We start from the raw sequence: 25,999 nt of genomic DNA on the forward strand, positions 1-25,999 counted from the left end.
CGCCACTGCACTCCAGCCTGGGCAACAGAGTGAGACTCCGTCTCAAAAGAAAAAACAAACAACAACAACAAAAAACGTAACTATGAGGGTTTTAAGAAGGTGACTTTAGCCATGCAGTGACAGGATGAGTACAGAAGCCAAATTTTAGTAAGATGAGTGTGGGGGTAATAAGAAAGAAAATTGATAAACCTCTAGCTAGATTAATAAGGAAAATATTACTGGCAATGCTCATCTTGAACCTAGAAGGAAAAATTCTAAAAGAAATTTTAGCAAATCATATCCAACAAAATATAAAAATAATAATACGTCATGACCAAAGAATACATCCTACATAATATATAATCCTTCATGCCTCAGAAATGCAAGGTCGGTTTAACATTCAAAAATCAAGCAATGTTGTAGCATTATTCACAATAGCCAAGACATGGAATCAACCTAAGGGCCATCGGCAGATGAATGGATAAAGAAAATGTGGTACATGTAGACAAAGGAATACTGTTCAGCCTTTAGAAAGAAGGAAGTCCTGTCATTTGCAACAACATGGATGAACTTGAACCTGGGGGACATTATGTTAAGCAAAATAAGCCAGGCACAGGAAAATAAATGATCTTACTTATGTGTGAAATCTAAAAAAGTCAGACTCATGGAAGCAGAGAGTAGAATGATGGTTACCAGGGCTAGGGGGTGGGGAGGATTGGGGAGATGTTGGTCAAAGGATACAAAATTGCATAGACAGGAGGAATAAGTTCAAGAGATCTATTGTACGACATTGTGACTGTCATTAATAACAATGAATTATATACTTGAAAATTCTTTTTTTTTTTTTTTTTTTTTTTTTTTTTGAGATGGAGTCTTGCTCTGTCGCCCAGGCTGGAGTGCAGTGGCGCAATCTCGGCTCACTGCAAGCTCCGCCTCCCGGGTTCACGCCATTCTCCTACCTCAGCCTCCCCAGTAGCTGGGACTACAGGCGCCCGCCACTGCGCCCGGCTAATTTTTTTCTATTTTTTAGTAGAGACGGGGTTTCACCATGGTCTCGATCTCCTGACCTTGTGATCCACCCGCCTCGGCCTCCCAAATAAGAGAGAAGATTTTAAGTGCTCTTACCACAAAAAAAAGTGATACGTATGTGGTAATGCATATGTTAATAAGCTGGATTTAGCCATTTCACAATGTATACATGTTAATATTTCAAAACATCATGTTGCATGCTATAATGTATACAATTTTTATTTATCCATTAAAATAGAGTTAAAAAGTAAAGTTATTCGTGTTTGAAATGAAAGAAAAAGGGGACCAAGGCAGGAGAATTACTCCAGGCCAAGAGTTCAAGAGCACCCTGGGCAACCCCCATCTCTACTAAATTTTTTTAAAGAAAATCAAGCAATGTAATTCATTGTATTAATGAAGCAAAAAAGAAAAAACATGTAATCACCTCAGTAGACACAGAAAATTGCAAGTTGACAATTCCAATAATCTATTTCTGATAGAAATAAAATTTAAATAGAAGGGAACCTTTTCCACCTGAAAAGGAACATACAAGAAAAGCCTACAGCTAACATCGTGCTAAATAGGAAAAGACATAATGCTTTTTCCTGAAGAATGTCTGGTCTCACCACATCTATTCAACACTGACTGCAATAAGGCAAGAAAAGGAAATCAAAGGTATCAAGACTCAGGAGCTGGGGGAAATAGTAAAACTCTATTAACAGATGACATAATTCTCTATATAGAAAATCCCAGGCCAGGTGCAGTGGCTCACGCCTGTAATCCCAGCGCTCTGGGAGGTGCAGGCAGGCGGATCACGAGGTCAGGAGATGCAGACCATCCTGGCTAACACGGTGAAACCCCGTCTCTACTAAAAACACAAAAAATTAGCCAGGCGTGGTGGCATCCTCCTGTAGTCCCAACTACTCGGAAGGCTGAGGCAGGAGAATCACTTGAACCCAGGAGGTGGAGGTTGCAGCAAGCCAAGATCATGCCACTGCATCCCAGCCTGGGCGACAGAGCAAAACTCTGACAAATAATGAAATTGAAATTGAAATGAAATTGAAATGAAATGAAATGAAATGAAATGAAATGAAATGAAATGAAATATAAAATATAAAATAAAATATAAAATAAAATAAAAAAAATAAAATAAAATAAAATAAAATAAAATAAAAATCCCACTGAGTATAGGAGAAAGCTACTAGAACAAATAGGTGAGTTTGGTAAAGTTGTAGCCTACAAGTTTGATATACAAAATCAGTTGTATTTCTATATGTCAGCAATAAACAATCAAATTAAATTTTTAAAATTATAATTTATAATAGCATCAAAAATATGGAATACCTAAGGGAAAATCTGACCCAAAGTAAGCAAGACCTGTTTATTAAAAACTATAAAATATTGTGGAGTGCAATTTAAGAAGACCTAAGTAAGTAGAAAGAAATATCATTTTTATGGACTGGAAAACTCAATATTGTGAAGATGTCAGTTTTCTCCAAATTGGTCTATAGATTCAATGCAATTGCCATTAATACGCCAGTAAGATTTTATGCAGAAATTGACAAACATTTTAAAATTTATATGAAAATGCAAATTATATAGTATAAACAAAACAACTTCACATGTGGAAAGATTTTCAAAATCATTATTAATTAAGGAATTAGAAATTAAGAAGAGCTGGGTGCGGTGGCTTATGCCTGTAATCCCAGCACGTTGGGAGGCCAAGGTGGGCAGATCCCCTGAGGTCAGGAGTTCGAGACCAGCCTGGCCAACATAGTGAAACCCAATCTCTACTAAAAATACAAAAATTAGTCGGACATGATGGTGCACGCCTGTAATCCCAGCTACTTGGGAGGCTGAGGCAGGAGAATCACTTGAACCCAGGAGGCGGAGGTTCCAGTGAGCTGAGATCATGCCACTGCACTCCAGCCTGGGCAACAGAGCAAGACTCTGTCTCAAAAAAATAAATAAATAAGACCACAATGAGATGCTGTATTAGTCTGTTCTCACACTCACTGTTATGAAGAAATACCCGAGACTGGGTAATTTATAAAAGAAAGAGGTTTAATTGACTCACAGTTCTGCATTGCTGGGGAGGCCTCAGGAAATTTACAATCACAGCGAAGGCAAAGGAGAAGCAGGCACCTTCTTCACAGGGCGGCAGGACGGAGTGAGTGTAAGCAGGGGAAATGCCAAATGCTTATGAAACTGTCAGATCTCGTGAGACTCACTCAGTATCATGAGAAAAGCCTGGGGGAACCACGCCCATGATCTGATTACCTCCACCTGGTCCCACCCTTGACAAGTGGGGATTATAATTCAAGATGAGATTTTGGGTGAGAACACAGACAAACCACATCATTGTGCCCCTGACCTCTCCAAAACCGCATGTTCTCACTTTTCAAAAGACAATTATGCCTTTCCAACAGTCCCCGAATCTTAGCTCATTCCAGCGTTAATTAAAAAGCCCGAGGAGAATGGCGTAAATCCGGGAGGCGGAGCTTGCAGTGAGCTGAGATCTGGCCACTGCACTCCAGCCTGGGCCACAGAGCGAGACTCCGCCTCAAAAAAAAAAAAAAAGCCCGAGTCCAAAGTCTCATCTGAGACAAGGCAAGTCACTTCTGCCCATGAACCTGTAAAATTGAAAGCAAGTTAGTTATTTCCTAGATGCAATGAGGGTACAGGCATTGGGTAAATACACCCATTCCAAATGGGAGAAATTGTCCAAAACAAAGGGGCTACAGACCCCATGCAAGTCTGAAATCCAATAGGGCAGTCATTGTACCTTAAAGTTCCAAAATAATCTCCTTTGACTCCATGTCTCACATCCAGGCCATGCTGATGCAAGAGGTAGGTCCCCACAGCCTTGAACAGATCACCGTACAATTACTAGAATGACTAAAATTAAAAAGACTGACTATACCAAGTACTGGTGAGGATTTGAAGGAACTGAAACCCTTATACATTGAGAATGGAAAATGATACAACCACTTTGGAAAACAGATCCTAATATGTTAAAGACTTTCCTAATATGTTAAAGTCATAGAATACCCCTACCTCTGTGGGAAACCATACCTGCCATGCAATTCAGCCAATCTACTCCTAGGTATTTTTCCCATAAGACCAAAAATCATATCTGCACACAAAGACTTGTACATGAATGTTCATAGCGTCCTCATTTGTGATGGTCAAAACTGGAAACAAATCAAATGTCTGAATAGATAAACTGTGGTTTACTCATACAATGGAATACTACTCAGCAATAAAAGGAGTAAACTGGTGAAACATGTTACATGGCTGAATCTCAAATAATGCCAATGACTTATAGAAACCAGATAAAAAAGAGTACCTACTCTGTGGCTACACTTATATAAAATTCTAGAGAACGCAAACTCATGTATAGTTATATCTACAAAATAGATCAGAGGTCTTCTGGGGATGGAGGGAGAAGACAAGGAGAGGCAGGAGGGAGGGATTCCTAAGGGACATGAAGAATGTTTGGGGGTAGTAGAAATGTTCACTTTCTTGATTGTGATGAAGGTTTCATGAGTATATACATGTCAAAATTATCAAATTACATACTTTAAACACTGGAAGTTTGTTGTTTGTTAATTATATCTTAATAAAACTATTTTTAAAAATAAGAACTTGGCTGGGCATGGTGGCTCACGCCTGTAATCCCAGCACTTTGGAGAAAATATAATGGGAGTTGAAATCATGTAGGGTCTTGCAGGTCTTTGAAAGAAAGCCATTCAGAAACTTTGATCACAGGATGATAAGAGAAATGCAGATTAAAACACAGTATGAAGGAGGCTGTGGCAGGCGGATCATTGAGGTCAGGCATTGGAGACCAGCCTGGTCAACATGGCAGAACCCCGTCTTTACTAAAAGTACAAAAATTAGCCTGGCATGGTAGCGCGCACCTGTGGTCCCAGCTACTCAGGAGGCTGAGGCAACAGAATCGCTCAAACCCAGGAGGCGGAGGTTGCACTGAGCTTAGATCTCACCACTGCACTCCAGCCTAGGTGACAGAGTGAGACGCTGTCTCAAAAAAAAGAAGGAGAGGGAGAGGGAGAGGGAGAGGGAGAGGAAGAGGGAGAGGGCGAGAGAGGGAGAAGAAGAAAGAAGAAGAAGAAAAGTTCAGATATATTTCTTAATGGATATGGCCTGGATTTATCCCTTGACAAGAGTGGCTGACTGTGGGCACTGGGCCAGGGACTCGCTGGACACCATGGACTGCACCCACCTAGCTTCTCCCCTGTGATGAGTCCTTCCCCTTCAGGGCTTTTTTTTTTTTTTTTTTTAACAGCCCTTCTCCATTCCCATCACCACCACCATCTCAGATATGAGATCAGGCTCTGTGAATTGGGGTAGGGGTAATCTAGATTTTCCTGCTTTTCTGTAGCATGAGCGAAAAAAGGTGTTTCTCAAATTCTTAAGTTTAGAAAGGGTCAGGGATCTCTGCAATTATCAGGACATGTAGAGAAAATTAAGAACATAGATTTTTATGCTTAGAAGGCACTAGAAAAGACATTCTTTATTCTATATAGAAATCCATCTTATTTAATCACTTAGGCCCTGCTTGAAAAATGAGTTATAGAATACCACCTCCGTCTCTGGGAAACCATTCCATAGTAAAAGAGTTCTGCCTGTTAGAACATACTAATCTAAAATTAATTTGGAGACCAGGTGCAGTGGCCCATGCCACTTTAATATAATTCCAGCACTTTGGGAGGCCAAGGAGGGAGGATCACTTGAACTCAGGAGTTTGAGACTAGCCTGGGCAACATAGTAAGACTTGTCTCTACAAAAAAAAAAAAAAAATTAAAAAATATTCGGGCATGGCCGGGCGCGGTGGCTCACGCCTGTAATCCCAGCACTTTGGGAGGCCGAGGCGGGCGGATCACGAGGTCAGGAGATCGAGACCATCCTGGCTAACACGGTGAAACCCCGTCTCTACTAAAAATGCAAAAAATTAGCCGGGCGAGGTGGCGGGCGCCTGTAGTCCCGGCTACCCGGGAGGCTGAGGCAGGAGAATGGCGTGAACCCGGGAGGCGGAGCTTGCAGTGAGCCGAGATCGCGCCACTGCACTCCAGCCTGGGCGACTAAGCCAGACTCCGTCTCAAAAAAAAAAAAAAAAAAAAAATATTCGGGCATGGTGGTGAATACCCGTGCGTCCCAGCTACCCAGGATGCTGAGGTGGGAGGATTGCTTGAGCTCAGGAGATTGAGGCTACAATAAGCTGTGACTGCACCACTGCACCCTAGCCTGGGCTACACAGTGAGATCCTGTCTCAAAAAAATAGAAACATAAAAAAAATTAATTTGAAAATAGCAGGGAACCTTTTTTTTTTTTTTTTTTTTTTTTTTTTTTTTTTTTTGAGACAGACTCTCACTCTGTTGCCCAGGCTGGAATGCAGCGGCACGATCTCGGCTCACTGCAACTTCCGCCTCCTGGGTTTAAGCGATTCTCCTGTCTCAGCCTCCTGAGCAGCTTGGATTACAGGCACCCGCCACTATGCCCAGCTAGGGAATTTTTTTTTAATGACATTGGGTAAATGATCTCCCTCAAACTTCTGCAGCAAGTGACTTCTTGGGCAAGTCACTTTCCCTGGTGGGCACATATGTGAGAGAGGGATTTGGCTTATAGATTGACATGTGTTCATTATCGTTTATTTCCACAAACCTTCACTGACAGCATGCTTTGTGCCTTGGGGGCTCAAAAATGAAAGACACGTTCCCTACTCTCAGGAATTTCACAGCCCAGTGCAGGGAGACACACAGATAAGTAGACCATTCAAAAGCAGGTTTATGCTAGAATGAAAGGGACTGTGAAGAAGGGCTGAGCCCTAACGAGAGATCGAGAGATTGGGGAAAGCTAGGGAAGATGTCCCAGTGTGAATCTTCCCACTCCATTGCCCCAAACACCTCCTCAAAGCCTGTGACTTGTAACCCTCCGCATGCCCTCCCAGTGCCTGGATCAAATGTTCAGCCTGTGTGCCACACAATAGACTGATGTTATGCATCGATAAACTCTTAGACATCCGGCTGGTTCTGTGCCCATCCCCCTGCCCCCACTGCAGAGAGGCCAATAAAACTCTTGTTCAGACTCACACTGCACACAGCATTCTGAACTTCTGGATCTACCATCTCCTGTTTCCCAAGCACCATGAAACTCCTGCTGTTGGCTCTTCCTATCCTTGTGCTCCTACCCCAAGTGATCCCAGGTAATCAGAGGTCAGGGAAGCTACGAAAATAGAGGTATAGCGGGTTCTGGCTCATGAAAATTCCAGGGTGTTGCTGTACCCCCAACCTGGGCAGCTCCACAGCTCCCACACTGCGACTATATTCCTGACTGGGGTAAAACCTGGGAGTAGAGCAAGTTTTCCTCAATAGACAGGGGCAGTCCCACCATCCAGAGTTGTCCCTGGTTCTATATTCCAATTTGCCGCCTAAGGTAGGGGAAAGCCAGGCTCACATCTCTTCTCTTTCCAGCTTGTGCCAGCTTTTGAAAATGATTCCCGCAGCCCACTTTGCATATTTTCTTGGCCGTAAAAGTCCTGCTATCACTGTAATGAGGTTCTTTTTGTTTCTAATGTTCTAGAATTTGGTGAACAGGTAAGAAATTATCGGCTGAGCTGTGATATGGAAGACAGAACTGGCTTTTCTTCTTCCTTCTACAGTGAAAATCTAAGCTTTTCATAATCACTGCTTTCTTAAGTGTATCTAAAGGCATGACCAGTACTTTGAAATCACTGGTGAAGCAAGCCTGTTTTCTCTTTGTTTTATGTTTTTCAAGGTGCATTTCAATGTATGATTGAACTTACATAAAAATGAATCTAAATATTTCTGTTTTATAACAAAGTAAGCATACTCCATGCATGGCTACACAGCACTCTTTCTTTCTTTCTTTTTTTTTTTTTTTAAAGATGAAATCTTGATCTGTCGCCCAGGCTGGAGTGCAGTGGCACAATCTCAGCTCACTGCAACCTCTGCCTCCTGGGTTCAAGCAATTCTCCTGCCTCAGTCTCGCAAGTAGCTGGGATTACAGGCGTGCACCATCATGTCCGACTAATTTTTGTATTTTTAGTAGAGACGGGGTTTCACCATGTCGGCCAGGCTGGTCTCAAACTCCTGACCTCAGGTGATCCACCCGCCTCAGTCTCCCAAAGTGCTGGGATTACAGGCGTGAGCCCCCGTGCCCAGCTCTGTGCAGCAGTCTTCTTTCACTTCTTATTCTGTGGCCATCTTTCCATGTCATCATCTAAAGATCTGCCTTATTGTTTGTAAAGTTGTATACTTCTGCTGTAGGATAAGCCTTATAAAGTCATATACAGTCATTTGAGGCATTTCTTAATTTTCTAACAACACATCAATGAATATGCTTGTACAAACATTAATATATTTACATATTTGGACAGGGGCTTAAATAGGATAGATTCCTAGAGGGCAAATAACCAAGTTAAATGTAAGCCTGGTGGTGGTGGGCAAGAAAATAAAAAAATATATTTATTCCATTAATTCCTCTATTCCTCTACCCTCATTGCAGAGAGGCCAGTAACTTGTTCAGACTCCCACTGCACATGGCATTCTGAACGCCTGGGTCTACCCTGGCATTCAGGGTAGGGAAACAGGGAAACCTCTCCTGTTTCCCAGGGACCAGGAACCTCCTGCTGCTGGCTCTTCCTGTGCTTGTGTTCCTACACCACAATCCTGGGTAATCAGAAGTCAGTAATCAGAAGTTGTGTATCTTAAAGGATACTGCCAGCAGAAATTGCCAACTCTGGGGGTTTTGAATAATTCTCCAGTTACAATTCCAGACACAAACAGGAATAATTCTGTGTGATCCCTTTGAAAGCAATTGGTCTGCTTTGAGTTCTAGTGGAGATACTGAGACTAGGAAAGAGACAGATGTGAAAGATTTTGTACATGCAATCCACGAGTCATAAAAACTCAGCATATGGGGAGTGAAGGATATATTACAGGATCTAGGGCTTCAAGTCTGAGTGCTAAGAGCTATAAATTTGGAGTCATTCTCTTGGAGCAAAGAGTTGAGACAATGAAAGAAGCATAAAGTCTTGATGCTTTATCTTAAACAGCCCCTACATTTGAGGAAGAATACTAGAAATCAGTGACATTTATAGGGACAGGAAGATCTCCCTACCCTCTCATCGAAAATACACAAGGGTTTTTCTATCACCATAATCCTTCAAACACCCAGCTGATGAATATAAAATAATCTCTTACTGTCATGGTTGTTTTTTGTATTTGTTCGTGTTTTGAAACAGAGTCTCGGTCTGTTGCCCAGGCTGGTGTGCAGTGACATGATCTCGGCTTGCTGAAACCTCTGCCTCAGGGGTTCAAGTGATCCCCCTGCTTCAGCCTCCTGAGTAGCTGGAATTACAGGCACGCACAACCACGCCTGGCTAATTTTTGTATTTTTAGTAGAGATGGAGTTTCAGCACGTTTGCTAGGCTGGTTTCAAACTCCTGACCTCAAATGATCCACTCGCCTCAGTCTCCCTGTACTGTTGTTTTAATCTGCATTTCTCTTATCATCCTGTGATCAAAAGTTCTGAATGGCTTTCTTTCAAAGACCTGCAAGATTCTATGTGAAATCAACTCCCATTATATTTTCTCCAGTTACTCTCCACTTAACTTACTCTGTACTCACCATAACTACCTTATTGTTTTTCAGAACCTTTGAGACAGGTCCTGCCTCTAAGCCTTTGCACTTGCTGCTTCCTCTGTCTGGTATATACTCTGCCCCCAGTTAGTCTCATAGCTCACCCTGTCTCTTCCTTCTCAAAACTCAAGGTAAATCTTTCACTATTTCCCATCACACACTTCCTAAAACCCTTCGCTGCTTCATTTCTCTCCATAATGCTTATCTTTTTTTTTGTATTTTCATAATGCTTATATTATGTATCCACATAAAGTATGTTATACTTTTTTCTCTTATTATCTATTTTTTCTTTTTTTTTTTTCTTTTTTGAGACAGTCTCACTCTGTTGCCCAGGCTGAAGTGCAATGGCACGATCTCAACTCACCAAAGCCTCTGCGTCCCAGGTTCAAGTGTTCCTTCCATCTCAGCCTCCTGAGTTAGCTGGGAAAATAGGCATGTGCCACCACGTGTGGCTAATTTTTGTATTTTTGGACACATGTTTATTTTATACTTTGGGTTATAATTTTTTATTTTTTAAATTTCAATAGCTTTAGGGGTACAAGTGGATTTTGGTTACATGGATGAATTGTATAGTAGTGAAGCCTAAGATTTTAGTGCACCCATCACTGCAGTAGTGTATATTGTACCCAATAGGTAGTTCTTCATCCCTCCCCCTCCCCTTACTCTTCCCCCTTCTGAGACTCCAATGTCCCGTATACCACTGTGTATGCCCTTGTGTACCCATAGCTTAGCTCCCACTTATAAGTGAGAACATGTGGTATTCGTTTTTCAATTCCTAAGTTACTTAAAATAATGACCTCCAGTTCCATCCATGTTGCTGCAAAAGACATTATTTTGTTCCTTTTTATGGATGAGTAGTATTCCATGGTGTATATGTTCCACATTTTCTTTATTCATTCATCGGTTGATGGGCCCTTAGGTTGATTCCATATCTTTGCAGTTGTGAATTGTGTTGCAATAAACATACACTACACAGATATATTTTATATACTCATGTGAATGTATACTTTGCAGTAGAATGGGATATGACCAATGCAAATAACTTAATCACACTTGTTGAAGTAGCAGCAAGATGTACTTGTTGAAGTAACAAGAAGATGTACTTTCTGGCCAGGAGCGGTGGCTCACTCCTGTAATCCCAGCACTTTGGGAGGCCGAAGCTGGTAGATCATGAGGTCAAGAGATCAAGACCATCCTGACCAACATGATGAAACCCCATCTCTACTAAAAATACAAAAATTAGCAGGATGTGGTGGCACGTGCCTGTAGTCCCAGCTACTCAGGAGGCTGAGGCAAGATAATTGCTTGAACCAGGGAGGTGGAGGTTGCAGTGAGCCGGGATCACGCCACTGCACTCCAGCCTGGTGACAGAGTGAGACTCCATCTCAAAAAAAAAAAAAAAAAAAAAAAAAAAAAAAAAAAAAAAAGGTGTACTTTATTTACTCAGGTACATTTACACAGGGCTCAGGTAGCTTCATTATAAGCAGCCCCAATTCCTCATGACTGGAGTTTCTTTTCGCTGATGGTAAGATTCATCTCACTTTCAGAATAGTTAAAAATGGGCAAATGGGAGGTTGAGTATTTACCAGACCTGAAGTGGGAGTCTTGCAACCGTCATCTAATTATGATCCACAGTGTGGATACAGGATGCCAGATATATAGTCATGCTAGTGAAATTGAGAGCATCAGTAACCCAAAATCAGTGGTTTTTCCTTTTATTATTCAGCCTATGGTGGTGAAAAAAAATGCTGGAACAGATCAGGGCACTGCAGGAAACAATGCAAAGATGGAGAAGCAGTGAAAGAAACATGCAAAAATCTTCGAGCCTGCTGCGTTCCATCTAATGAAGACCACAGGCGACTTCCTACGACATCTCCCACACCCTTGAGTGACTCAACACCAGGAATTATTGATAATATTTTCACAATAAGGTTCACTACAGACTACTTTGAAATAAGCAGCAAGAAAGACATGGTTGAAGGGTCTGAGGCAGGACAGGGAACTCAGACCTCTCCCCCAAATGTTCACCATACCTCATGACTTCTTCTCGGATGTCACTCACCCCTGTCCTCAGAGTGATAAACTAAGTCACATATAGATAAAACACCACAGTGACCTCCCACTCCCCACCAATATGTAATTCTATTAATAGAAACAGCTGTGTAAAGAAGTCTAAAATTTTCACTATTTCCAATGATAAACTCTTCAGTGCTCTTCTTGAGATGTCAAATTATTTTCACAAGTTTTAATCTATTTTTAGTATTTCTTGTTTGCTGGTGACCTATGCACAACCTCAATAGCTTAGTTAGCTATTCCAACAACAATTTTTTCATGTGTCTTTCTGTCTTCTCAACAGGTGTCTTAATGGCAGCATAAGTGGTCATGATCAAAATTCTAAATCTTTGCATCTGTGAGAGTAGCTACTAGGACACTAAAAGCTTTTTTTCTAGAACAGGAGACACTTCAGGTGAAAGCATTCATTTTCCTACTAACCATGGCCTTAGAGGAAGGTTTTATCTGTCACCGTATCACTGTAGGAAATTGACTGTCCCAAGTGTGAGCTAAGAAGACTCCTTTTGGCCCCAGTGTCTTTCGGGTTGAAATAGAAGCTGTCGAAAAGCTTCTATGGCTCTGTAGACCCATCTCTTTGACCAAGCCTTGATCACACATGGACATCCAAGGGTAAAGATGGCCCCTCAATTGTGGGTGAAAGGATAGGTCATTTGTCCACCTGATTACTGAGACTGAGAGCTTTACTTGTCTCCCTGTGACAGAAAAAAAAAAAACTTCACATCCTGTCCCATCCACATAACTCTACAACAGACTTCATTGTTACAAATTTTCCAATCTTGCTCTTCCCAAGAACCTAAACAACCAGCCAGTCCATTACCAGCATTCATGAATTACTGTAGATCCATACCTAGGCAAGCCTTCCTTCTGCTGGAAGGATTTCCCTTAACCACTGTCTTTTGGGCCACTGCCACATCAGGCTGTAATGCAGCACTTCTGTCTGGTGCTAGCATGTCATGCAGACCATTCCACAAACCTGGCCTTGCTTTTTCCTCTTTTATTAATGAACCATAGGAACCCCTCATGATACTATTAGTGTGTGATGAAGAAGAGGCAATAAAGCAGGAATGGGTGACATAGGCATCTGAACCACCTGCTTCTGCAGTTTATGCTTGCCAGACCTGCTAAGTTCCAGTTTTGAACGTATTACTTTCATCTAACATTGGAGATTCTTCACGGGTCTAATTATATTATTCGAAGGGTTAGATAATACCTAATCCATGATGGGAAATTTGGGTCTCATTATTTTTTTAAGCTAGTTATTCCTGATAATTCTAAAATTTGAAGTCTTTGAAAGTCTGAATCTCTAGACTGTGATTTCTGCTGACCTTAATTCATGGTGCCTTATTTCCTTGCGTATTTTGTGATTTGGGGCTCTGGTCTGTTCATTTTCCTCAGAAGTTTAGTTGAGTAAACTAGTTGAGTCCTGAGTTAAAGGTCTACTCCTTTGTTTTCTTCTGTCTTTTTAGCACTACTAGTCTGGGACAACTTTAAGCTTGATTTTTTTTCATATGACCCATGTACTGTGAATTCAGGCTGAGAGACTATATGAGATGGACCTTGAGGTTATAAATTCTCAGTGAAGACTTTTTTTCTATTTACTGAATACTTAGGTTCAAAATCACGCAATTTTCCTTGAAAACCTCTGGTGAAGGAAAAGGGATGTTGTATCTGCTTTATTTTTATACAGCATATGTAACACTTTAAGGACTGAGATTTATATAGGGATCTCCTACGAGACTCATATTTTTTCAGACCCTAGTCACTGCCTTCTCTCCCCTGCTTACCCCCACCTTGGCCAAAGCCATGGAAACCAAAGCTCAAGTTCACCTGATTCAGCAAGTGTCTTTGTGACAAAAGCCAGCTTCAGTCACTGCCTTCAAAAGAGTGCCCACTTGCACTTGGTTTTAAAATTCTTTTTTTTTTTTTTTTTTTTTTTTTTTTTTTTTTTTGAGACGCAGTCTAGCTCTGTCGCCCAGGCTGGAGTGCAGTGGCCGGATCTCAGCTCACTGCAAGCTCCGCCTCCCGGGTTTACGCCATTCTCCTGCCTCAGCCTCCCGAGTAGCTGGGACTACAGGCGCCCGCCACCTTGCCCGGCTAGTTTTTTGTTTTTTTTTAAGTAGAGACGGGGTTTCACCGTGTTAGCCAGGATGGTCTCGATCTCCTGACCTCGTGATCCGCCCGTCTCGGCCTCCCAAAGTGCTGGGATTACAGGCTTGAGCCACCGCGCCCGCCTTTTTTTTTTTTTTTTTGAGACAGAGTCTCCCTCTGTCCCCCAGGCTAGAATGCAATGGCACGATCTCGGCTCACAGCAACCTCCGCCTCCCGGGTTCAAGAGATTCTACTGCCTCAGCCTCCTGAGTAGCTGGGATTACAGGTGCGTGCCACCACGCCCAGCTAATTTTGGTATTTTTAGTAGAGACAGGGTTTCACCATGTTGGTCAGGCTGGTCTCAAACTCCTGACCTCGTGATCCACCCACCTCGGCCTCCCAAAGTGCTGGGATTACAGGCGTGAGCCACTGCGCCCGGCTGGTTTTAATATTCTTGGCCTTACTTTCTTGCAAGGTTAAAGATGTTTTAAAAGTTTTGTTGTATATTTTAAGTGCATGTTTTTTGCTGTTTTCAGTGGGAGGATCAGCCTGGGTTCTTCAACCAGTATTCTTCCTGGAACAGTGGTTCAGAACCAATACTTTCATCCAGATCATAAACTTTGTTGTTGGGATAGGTGGCAGCACCAGAGGAAGGAGAAAAAAAGATCATTGTCAAAGGATGAAACTATCACTCAATGTCTAGAACCAAAATGCTGAAATGATTGCTTTCTTTTTTTTTAAGGTGGAGTTCTGCTCTTGTTGCCCAGGCTGGTGTGCAACGGCACAATCTCGGCTCACCGCAACCTCTGCCTCCCAGGTTCAAGCAATTCTCCTGCTTCAGCCTCCCGAGTAGCTGGGATTACAGGAATGTGCCACTGTACCTGGCTAATTTTGTATTTTTAGTAGAGATGGGGTTTCTCCATGTTAGTCAGGCTGGTCTCGAACTCCTGACCTCAGGTGATCCACCCGCCTCAGCCTCCCAAAGCACTGGGATTACAGGCGTGAGCCACCATGCCCAGCCTGCTTTCTTAAGAACAGGAGAGCCATGCTGGTCCATCATAAGCTCCTTCATCAGAGCGAAGTGTTGAACTTACACAGCATTTGGGGAACACATTCTGAGGGAGTTGTGTTGGCTACAGAGGTGGGAATTGGTTAATGACAATTTAGAAGTGTGTACACTGAAATGAATTCAAAGCTGATTGACATATTCAAAGCACAATGCTGTCACTGACAATTAGCTTTCAGAAGTGTGTTCACTGAAGCAAGTTGTCATTGACCATAAAAAAGGTTTAAAACATTTCAAGGTATGTACTTGTTATCATGATCATAGGACTGTCAGCCTTTTCCTAGGAATGTGGAGAGTTGTTATTGTCAGAGAGAAGAGTAACCCCAGAAGAATCCAACGAGATAAATAACAGATGAGGAACCCCAAAAGATGATGGAGAAGGGGCAGCCTGAAAGTTAGGAAGAAAACAAAGAAAGAGTGAAATCACAGAACCCTAGGCAGTTAAGGTTTTCAAGGGGGGAATAACCTATAGTGGAAATGCTGCACAGAGGCAGATTGAGATACAAGTTGAAGAACATTCTGAAACTTTCAAAAAGGAGTCCAGCTACACTTATTTATGTTTTTGTTTAACTTGTGGACAAAGACTTATAGACAGGTGCAAAAACTAAATCATCTTTTCCAACCCAGAACTCATTGTTCAGTATGAGTTTTGATACATATAAGAAGGCATATTATGATAAAAAAAAAAAAAGAAAAAAAAGGGAGGTCCACTGGTGACCTTGACCAGAGCCAGTCCAATAGCAAATAAGCACAAAGGCAAATTGTAATGAGTTGAGAATCAGAGAAGTAGAGAAAGATAATGGGTAAGTACTACTCTACTTTTGACAGAATTTAGAACTGTTAGTGGGAGGTAAGACATAAAAAGTAAAATTCGAATTGTATATTACAAACCTGGTGTTAGTTGTCATTGGGGACATAAGTCTCTTAGGTTTTGAAGAATTAGAGGACCTTAACTATCCACAACAACAGCACCCAATATTCAAAGACCTTCTGCAATAACCACCAAACAGGCACTTCAGTCTCACAGCTTGAAACCAACACAGCTTATTCCGCATTACAGCAGCTCTGTTGGTTATAAAGTTTTTTCATGAACTAGGCCAAAGTTGTCTACAAGACCTCCACCTACTGCCCTGTGTATTCATCCCACTGGTTAAAGACCCTCCCTGAGTTCTACATGGCACAGATTAAATCATAAATCTGCCTAAACCCCTCGACCCTCCCTTACTCGATTCATTCTTCCCCTTTCCTCACTGGCTTGTCTAGCTTCTCTGTAATTGTTTCCCCAGTTTTCCAGCCTTCTCTCTCTCGGGGCTTATCCAGAATGAGACAGACATTGTCACCATGCAAAGCCCAGTCTCTCACTATGATTTTCAGTGGATCAAAGACAGACAAAGGTAGCAGGTACATGAATTTTAATGAGGGGGGTTGACAGCAGGTCTCTGCCCAGAGAGGTTGAGAATGGTAATCACCAGCACTCAAGGTAGTCTTGGCCACTGCTTCTCATAAGACCAATCGGTATTTTCCTCTTTGCCGGAAATGCTTATCCTCATGTAGGACTGGAGGCAGCAGGCCTGATAATTTCTGCAATAGAGGTAGGGCTGTTCATTCTTTTTGCAAGAGGCCCTACAAATTCCACTGTTACCCATGCATCGAAGGATGTGGCGTTTGCCTGGCAAAAGAAAAAAAAATACAAATAGTTAACTTCTACCTAGGAGTGACATAAATCTGATAAGTCGGGAAGCATCATAAAAACCTAAACGGGGAGCAGGGAGAAAACCTAAAGGGAAATAGTGACTTCTACTTCCAGAAAAAAAAAAAGAGTCAATGTATTTTTCTCTATTTGTCCTGCTAAGTTCGTTTTAAAACCCTGAGGGTGTGTGTGTGTGTGTGTGTGTGTGTGTACTCTGAAAGCTAAAGTAAAGAAGAACAAGGCAGGGACCTCAGGATCTAAGGAAGGACACAGTCATGAATTCCCTGGGTTTTCTTTTTGCCTTATCGATCCCAGACTTGTGCTGGAGAGACTGACAACCTGGAAACAACAAACGAGTACAGACATAGAGTCCCAAGGAAAGTCTCCTCTCTCTAGCCAAAGAACCAGGAAAGGTCAACCCAGCAAGAAAGAACATTTTAGACAATAACCACTCCGCTCCAGGAAAAACCAGAGACAAAACTACACTCCCACTCATACATCCACCAATGAAGGCTACGTGGGGAGCCTCAAATTCTGCCCTTTCCACTCTGTAAGGAGGTGTAACCTCCTAGAGTGGAACCCAAGTGGGGAGCGGGGACTATTATCACTGCTGGATGGTCACAAAGCCAATCACCACCATGCAGTGTCGATAGGAATCATGTGGGGAGCCTCGACTTCCCCTATCTGGTGGGAAGAAGGCATCCCTCCCTCCACTTCCCTGATGGGGTGGTGACAGAAGGAGCCTAGTGCAGAGTCAAGACTTTCACCACCACACAGTACTAACAGGGCCACCACTCCCTGAGATGTGACTTGGAGGCCACACAGGGAACAAAATATCCCTCCCCATCCCAACCAAGGTAGTACCAGAGGAAATACACCTGGACTTCCACCCACCTGGCAGTATCCAGGCAGCACCCCACTGTCTTCACCAGAGCCGTGTCAGAGGAGACAAGCCAACAAAGATCATTGAAATATGATCCAGCATCTCATAACATAATAACACCAAAAACATACAGGTTCCAGCAAAAATTACTCATCGTACTGAAAACCAGGAAAATCTCAACGTTAATGAAAAACAAACAAACAAAAAAAGACGGCCAGGCGCGGTGGCTCACGCCTGTAATCCCAGCACTTTGGGAGGCCGAGACAGGCGGATCACAAGGTCAGGAGATGACACCATCCTGGCTAACCCGGTGAAACCCCGTCTCTACTAAAAAAAAAAAAAAAATACAAAAAACTAGCTGGGCGAGGTGGCCAGCGCCTGTAGTCCCAGCTACTTGGGAGGCTGAGGCAGGAGAAGGGCGTAAACCCGGCAGGCGGAGCTTGCAGTGAGCTGAGATCCGGCCACTGCACTCCAGCCCAGGTGACAGAGCGAGACTGCGTCTCAAAAAAAAAAAAAAAAAAAAAAAAAAGACAATCAACAGAACTGAGAGTCGCCCAAGCTGTGTGTATCTGTAATTCATTCCTTTGACTTTGATAATTCCACAGTATTAATGTAGTAGTCTATTTAACCATGTGTCCATTGAGGGCCATTTTGGTTGTTTCCAGGTCTATTGGGAGTTTGGGATTTTTTTTTAGACTATGTGTTTCTTTATTTAACAACTTCTCCCCAAAAGGAAATGTTTTTGAAAATCCCTATGGTTTATAAATTAAAGAGGATCAACCTTATAATAGGTTTTATTTTCATTAAAATGACAGGAACATTTAAAACTACAATGGACTAAATAAAGAATTTTTTATACTCTTGCTTCTAGTAATTATAAAACAGGTAATTTAGAACATATATCTGGCAGATGAAAGGTGGACATTTTTTTTTCCAAGACAGAGTCTTGCTCTGTTGCTTAGGCTGGACTGCGGTGGCACAATCTTGGCTCACTGCAACCTCCGCCTCCCCGGTTCAAGCGATTCTCATGCCTCAGCCTCCCATGTAGCTAGGATTACAGGCGTACACCACCACACCCAGATAATTTTTGTATTTTTAGTAGAGTAGGGGTTTCTCCATGTTGGCCAGGCTGGTCTCAAACTCCTGACTTCAAGTGATCCATCCACCTCAGCCTCCCAAAGTCCACCACACCCAGCCTGGACACATTTTTTTAATTTGTCAGAAGGCATTAAAAGACAAAATAATGGAGGATGAGTGGACCTAAACTAAGAAAAAAATTTTTTTTAATCACTATTTTTAATTTTAGTTGTTCTAGTAGGTATGTAGTAGTGTCTCATTCTGGTCTTAATATGCATTTCCCTAATGGCTAATGATGTTGAACATCTTTTCAAGTGCTTATTTGCTATCTGTATATCCTCTTCAGTGAAATGTCTTTTCATATCTTTTGTCCATTCCTAATTGGATTATTACTGTTGAGTCTCTTTTTTTTTTTTTTTTTTTTTGGAGACGAAGTCTCGCTTTGTCGCCAGGCTGGAGGGCAGTGGCGTGATCTCAGCTCGTTGCAACATCCGCCTCCACGGTTCAAGCAATTCTCCTGTCTCAGTCTCCTGAGTAGCTGGGATTACAGGTGCGCGCCACCACGCCCAGCTAATTTTTTTTTTTTTTTTTTTTTTTTTTTTTTGGAGATAGAGTCTCTGTCGCCCAGGCTGGAGTGCAGTGGCACTATCTCGGCTCACTGCAAGCTCCGCCTCCCGAGTTCACGCCCTTCTCCTGCCTCAGCCTCCCGAGTACCTGGGACTACAGGCACACACCCGCCACTGCACCCGGCTAATTTTTTGTATTTTTAGTAGAGGCAGGGTTTCACCGTGTTAGCCAGGATGGCCTGGATCTCTTTACCTCATGATCCGCCCACCTAGGCCTCCCAAAGTGCTGGGATTACAGGCGTGAGCCACCATGCCCGGCAATTACTATTGAGTCTTAAGAGTTGTTTCTATATTCCAGATACAAGTTCTTTGTCAGATATATGGTTTGAAAATAATCTTGCTCTGTTGTAATTTGTCTTTTCAACCATCCTCTTCACAGGGTGTTTCACAAAGTGAAAGTTTAAAATTTTGAGTAAGTCCAAGTTATTGATTTTCTTTCTTTTCTGGGCTGTTCTTTTGTATCTAAGACCTCTTCAACAAGCATTCAATCTGAATGTTTTTTCCTATGCTTTCTTCTAGAAATTTTATAGTTTTACTTTTTTTTTTTAATATGTAATCCTTTAAAAATAATTTTCTTTAGAGATGGGGTCTTGCTGTGTTGCCCAAGCTGGAGTGCAGTGGCACAATCATAGCTCATTGTAACCTCAAACTCTTGGGCTCAAGCGATCTTCCCAAATCAGCCTCTCGAGTAGCTGGGAACTAGAGGCACATGTCGCCACACCCAGCTAATGTATTTTATTTTTGTAGAGATGGGATCTTGCTATGTTGCCCAGGCTCATCTAGAATTCCTGGGCTCAAATGATCCTCCCCTCTCAGCATCCTGAGTCGCTGGGATTACAGGTGTGAGCCACCATGACTGGCTGTTATGATCCATTTTAAGTAAATATTTGTGAAAGGTGTGAGGTTTAGGTTTAGATTTTTGTTTGTTTTGGTTTTTGCCTGTAGATGTTCAATTGCTCCAGCATCATGTGTTGAAAAGGACCTTTCTTCCAATGAATTGCTTTTGCCCCTCTGTCAAAAATCAGTTGGCTGTACTCCTATGAGGCTATTTCTGAGTTCCCTATTCTGTTCCATTGATTGATGTACCTGTCTCTACAAGACCACACAAACTCAATTACTATTACTATATAATAAGCCTTAAAATCTGATAAAATAATTCTTCCAACTTTATCCTTTTTCAATTTTGTTTTAGCTATTCTTATCCTTTTGCAGATTTCTCTTTAGGCAAGGTATAGACAGAATAGTCTGGTCTATATCTACAAAAAAAATCCTGCTGGGATTTTTGACATAAATGAATATGTCAATTTGAGGAGAATTAACATCTGCTATTTGAGTCTTACAAGATAGGAAGATGGTGTGTCTCTTCATTTATTTAGCTCTTATTTCTTTTATCAATATTCTATAGTTTTCAGCATACAATTTCTGTACATAGTTTGTTAGATGTACACTTACGTGTTTTATTTTCTTGGAGTGACTTTGAATGGTATTATATTTTTAATTTCAGAGTGCACATGTTCATTGCTATTATATAGAAATATAATTGATTTGTGTATGTTTACCTTGTATCCTGTGACCTTATTGAACCTACTTATTAGTTTTAGGTGTTTTGTCTTTGCTTTTGTTTTGTTTTGCTTGTAGATTTCTTAGAATTTTCTACATAAACCATTATGACATCTTCAAACAGACACCATTTTATTCCTTCCTGTCTAATCTGCATGCCTTTCATTTCATTTTCTTGCCTTAATGCAATGGGTAGAAGTACTCAGAACTAAAAGGAACAAATTATTGATACACATAGTGTGGATGGATCTCAAGAGCTTAATGCTGCTGAGCTGGGCACGGTGCTCAGGCCTGCAATCTCAGCACTTTGTGAGGTTGAGGCGGGAAGATCACTTGAGCTCAGGAATTCGAGACCAGCCTGGGTGACATGGCGAAAACCCATCTCTACAAAAAATAAAAAATTAGCCACACGTAGTGGCACACATTTGTAGTCCCAGCTACTGGGGAGGCTGAGGTGGGAGGATCACTTGAGCCCGGGAGGCAGAGGTTATGGTGAGCTAAGATCACACCACTGCACTCCAGCCTGGGCAACAGAGCCAGACCCTGTCTCAAAAAAAAAAAAAAAGAGCATAATGCTGAGCCAAAAAAAAAAAAAAAAAAGCCAATCACGAACTCTCACATATGATTCTATTTATTCAACAATGTCAAATGACAAAACTATAGAGATGGGAAAACAGATTAGTGGTTACCAAGGGTTAAGTATGGTGACAGTGCGTGGGGACAGGGAGGAAGGCTGGTATGACTTTAAAGGAGCAACAGGAGGCAGATCTTCATGGTGATGGAGCAGTTCTGCAGCTTGATCATGATGGTGGTTACATCTGCACATGACGAAACGGCATGGAAGTATACACATACATTGTACCAATATCAGTTTCCTGGTTTTCATATTGCATTACAGTTATGTAAAATCTAAGCATTGGAGGAATCTGGGTGAAGAGTACACAGGACCTCTCTCTTGTAACTTCCTGTGAATCTACAATTATTTCAAAAGAAAAAGTAAAAATATGAATAAATAAAATAACCTAAGGGGCTACAGAGAGATTTAAAAAACAAAATCTAAAAAACAAGAACCCCTAGGAGACCAATCCTAGCTCCCATTTTACTTGCTGTGTATCCGGGGCAAGTTTCTGCGACTCTGTTCTACCCTTTTTCTCATATGTACCGTGTAGACTGGAAAAACAGCTAACCCCTAGAATTGTGAGGATTCATGGCTGAATATATAGAAAGCAATAAGGGACTGACACATGGTAAGAACTAAATGAATGTTAACTATTATTGTTGTTTTAAATTATCATTTGAGCAAGACCCAGACACTCCTCTGCATCCTTGCTAACCCTGCCAGCCAGAACCATGTATACCTGACACAGTGGTCCTCTGCTCCCTCCAGCCCAGAAAGTTCTCCACCCAGATTCCTGGAACCTGGAGTCAGCCGTTTGTGCCCCCACCAGATCCACTCATGCTTTCACTTGTGAATTCATTATTCATATTCAAGAAACACTCACTAAAACGCATTCATGTCCAGCGCTGGGCTTAACATCAGGCATGCAGATGTAAATAAAACATCATCTCAGCCCCTGTGGATTTCCACCTAATATGTGTGTGTTTGGGGGATTGCTGGAAAGGGTACAATAACTCAAATAATTACACAACAACATAATACGTGTCATAACTTCTTAAGAGTGACAGTTTGTGAAGCCAATCAGAACTCAGTTAGGAGAAAGAGTGATAACCTAGAAAAGGGACATCAAATTCTCCATAGCCTTTAAAGAGCCAGTAAGCAGAGAAAGAAATGTTGAGTGCTGAGGGAAATTACGGTTCAATCTAGAATTGTATACTTAGCTAAAATTTTCTTAACAGATGATATGGTCTGGCTGTGGCCCCACTCAAATCTCATCTTAAATTGTAGCTCCCATAATCCCCACATATCGTGGGAGGGACCTGGTGGGAGGTAATTGAATCACGGGGGTAGGTTTTTCCTGTGCTGTTCTCGCGATAGTGAATAAGGCTTGTGAATCTGGCCAGGTGCGGTGACTCATGCCTATAATCCTAGTACTTTGGGAGGCCAAGGTGGATGGGACACTTAAGGCCAGGAGTTCAAACAAGCCTGGCCAACATGGTGAAACCTTGTCTCTACGAAAGAATACAAAAATTAGCCAGGCATAGTGGTGCATATCTATAATCCCAGCTACTTGGGAGGCTGAGGCAGGAGAATTGCTTGAACCTGGGAGGTGAGGCTACACTGAGCCAAGACCGTGCCACTGCACTCCAGCCTGAGCGAGAGAACAAGACTCTGTATTAAAAAAAAAAAAAAAAAAAAAAAAGGGAAAAAAAAGTCTCACAAGATCTGATGGTTTTATAAAGGGCAGTTCCCCCACACACACAGTTTTGCCTGCTATCATGTAAAATGTGCCTTTGCTCCTCCTTCGCCTTCTGCCATGATTGTGAGGCCTCCCAGCCATGGGAAACTGAATCATTCAACCTCTTTTTCTTTATAAATTACCCAGTCTTGGGTATTTCTTCATAGCAGTATGAAAATGGACTAATACAATAGATAAGCATACATTTAGATATTTTCAGAAGTAAACCCGCTGAGAGACTTGATTACCAACAGGAGCTTCTTAAGAGTAAATTACAAGGGTTTAAAAATACAGTTCAATAGAATGAATAAGATCTAGTATTTGGTAGCACAACAGGTGACTGTAGTTCACGATAATTTATTGTACATTTTAAAATAAATAAAAGAGTATAATTGGATTTTATGTAATACAAAGAAGAGATAAATGCTTGAGGTGATGGATACCCCATTTACTCTGATGTGATCAGTATACACTGAATTCCTGTATCAAACTATTTCATGTACCCCATAAATATATACACCTATGTATCACAGAAATTAAAAATAAAAAAATTTTAAATAAAAAAATTCACCAAAAACAACAAAATGAACTACAAGAAGAAAGAAAAGATTTCTTATATGAAGGTCTGAGAATCAACGTGAGACAATAATAGATATGGTATGGGAAATCAAAGCATGGTAGATAAGAGGTGAGTCACAACCACAGTGTAAAATATTAAATTTAGGCAGATATCGGTAATTTGAAACTTGGAATTTGGAAGAAGTGTCCTCTATTCTACATGTATGCTGATTAGGATCAGCTGAGATCCCTCAACTCTGACATTATCCTCCCTAAATATGTGAAATGCAGACTTTTAACACAAATTTTTAAAATTTTTTTCTGATGTTCAGAGACAGCCTTTCCACTGTTCGCGTTTCACTTCATGTGAGTGGTAAGAACAATAACGATCATTATCATTCTTTTCTTTTTGTTTTTAACCTAACCTGAGTCAATTCTCTCTGCCTTCTATTTTTGTAAAATATAGACACTAGAAGACACCATCCCAACTGAATTTAGACAATGTTATTGTAAATTTCAAAAATAAAATAAAATAAAACTGAAAAAAAAAAGCTACTGCTCTCACCTTAATCTGAATGAATGTGAATACACAATACAATAAACAAACATTTCTGCCTTAGACCCCAGGAATACAAATTAACAAACTGCTAGACAAGACCATTATTCTGCTAGATGGACAGTGAGGAAAGTCTAAAAGAGGCAAGGAATGGTATCACCTCACTGTTTTCTCAACTTAAAAATCCTTTTTCTACTCCAGATCTCCACTCAGGCCTCATTTTAGGATTCCCTGAGAATTGTTCCTTTCTTCTAGAATGCCCAGAATCAAGTGATAATCCAATGTCTGCATTACTCAGTGACAGTTTAGTACCTACTTTCTATCAAAGAAACAAGACAAATAACAAAAGACAAAAAAAAAAAAAAAAAAAAAGAACTCAGTTTGATCCCCTGCTCTATCTTAATACTGTGTGACTTGGGCTAATTATATCACCTCTCTGGGCCTCAGTTTCCTAATAAGTAAAATAGGGATGATAAGAGGATTGTTGTAAGAATGGAATGACACATAGCAAGGGTCAATGAGAACTATTATTACAGCTATTATAATTATTAAGAAATAATAAGACAGGGCTGGATGTGGTGGCTCATGACTGTAATCCCAGCACTTTGGGAGGCTGAGGCAGGTGGATCACTTGAGCCAAGGAGTTTGAGAGCAGACTAAGTGACATAGTAAGACCCTGCCTCTAAAAAAAAAAAAATAGAAAAATTAGCCAGGCATGTTGGCACGCACGTGTAGTCCCAGCTACTCAGGAGGCTGGGGTGGGAGGATGGCTTGAGCCTGGGAGGGTGAGGCTACAGTGAGCCATGATTGCACCACTGCACTCCAGCCTGGGCAACCAAGCAAGACCTTTTCTCAAAAAAAGAGAGAGAGATAGTGAGACAGAGTTTATGTGAAGACTTTCATGGGTGGGAGCATCAACTGAGCTTTCAAGGATGAGAGGGCATTCATCACAGAGGTGAGCTGAGTGTTGGGGACCAGCCGGAGGGAGCCATGAACAAACACAATGTGGGGGACAGGAGAGGATGGCAAGAGGGTGGCAGTGGCTGAAGAGAAGGTATGTGAGGGACAGTCATGGGAGGTGAAATCAGGTCACCATGTGAAAGCTTTGAATGTCCAGACCCTGGGTGGTGATGAGCAAAGGAAGAAATCTAAGCAGGAAAATGACACAGAGAAACTTCCTACCAAGAATCCCTCTAATAATAGAGATTAATGCAGAGAAAACCTGAGGGTAGGGAGACCAGCGAGGAAACATTTTTGACGGTCTCACCCCAGGCCTGGGAGCACAGGTAGCTCTCATGGGCAGCCTAAGTGTCCCAGCTCCCAGAGAGGCAACAAAACTGTGAAAAGATTATGCAGCTCCTGTCTCTGAAGTGGGCTGAAAAATACATTGTGAACCTAAGTATACATCAACAGATGAAGGGATAAAGAAAGTTTGCATATACGCACAATGGAATACTATTTGGCCACAAAAAAAGCATGAAGTTCTGTCATTTGTGGCAACATAGATGAGCATGATGTTAATTGAAACAAACCAGATACAGAAAGATAAATATTACTTGTTCTCACTCATATGTGGAAGCTTAAAAATGTGGATCTCATTGAAGTAGAGAGTAGAATTGTGTTTATCAGAGACTGGGAAGGGTAAGCGGGAAAGGAGAATACGGAGAGGCTGGTTAACAGATACAAAATCACAGTTAGATAGGGGGAGTAAGTTCTAGTGTTCCATAGCTTTGTAGGGTGACTGTAGTTAACAATCATTTATTGTGTATTTTCTTTTTTCTTTTTTCCTTTTTT

At 41.5% G+C, this 25,999-nt stretch overlaps 2 protein-coding genes and 1 non-coding gene across 3 annotated transcripts; 2 read left to right on the forward strand and 1 right to left on the reverse strand.

Annotated features, from left to right (window-relative positions):
• The first annotated feature begins 6,937 nt into the window (after window positions 1-6,937).
• Window positions 6,938-12,704, forward strand: DEFB118 (defensin beta 118). The gene is made up of 2 exons (XM_008019885.3): window positions 6,938-7,213; window positions 11,398-12,704. Exons 1-2 carry the CDS (start codon window positions 7,156-7,158, stop codon window positions 11,709-11,711), a joined length of 372 nt encoding a protein of 123 aa, XP_008018076.2. The 5' UTR covers window positions 6,938-7,155; the 3' UTR covers window positions 11,712-12,704.
• A 2,739-nt stretch (window positions 12,705-15,443) lies between these two features.
• Window positions 15,444-15,571, forward strand: LOC119618687 (small nucleolar RNA SNORA40). The gene has a single exon (XR_005235057.1). It is a non-coding gene; the product is annotated as a small nucleolar RNA SNORA40 (small nucleolar RNA).
• Window positions 15,572-16,304: 733 nt separating this feature from the next.
• On the reverse strand, window positions 16,305-17,625 carry LOC119618236 (beta-defensin 119). The gene is made up of 2 exons (XM_073004764.1): window positions 17,622-17,625; window positions 16,305-16,567 (listed from the first exon to the last, which is right to left on the reverse strand). The coding sequence occupies exons 1-2, from the start codon at window positions 17,623-17,625 to the stop codon at window positions 16,374-16,376; spliced, it is 198 nt and encodes a 65-aa protein (XP_072860865.1). The 3' UTR covers window positions 16,305-16,373.
• Between the last annotated feature and the right edge of the window lie 8,374 nt (window positions 17,626-25,999).

This window comes from Chlorocebus sabaeus, chromosome 2 (genome assembly GCF_047675955.1).
Source record: "Chlorocebus sabaeus isolate Y175 chromosome 2, mChlSab1.0.hap1, whole genome shotgun sequence".
Lineage (NCBI taxonomy): Eukaryota > Metazoa > Chordata > Mammalia > Primates > Cercopithecidae > Chlorocebus > Chlorocebus sabaeus.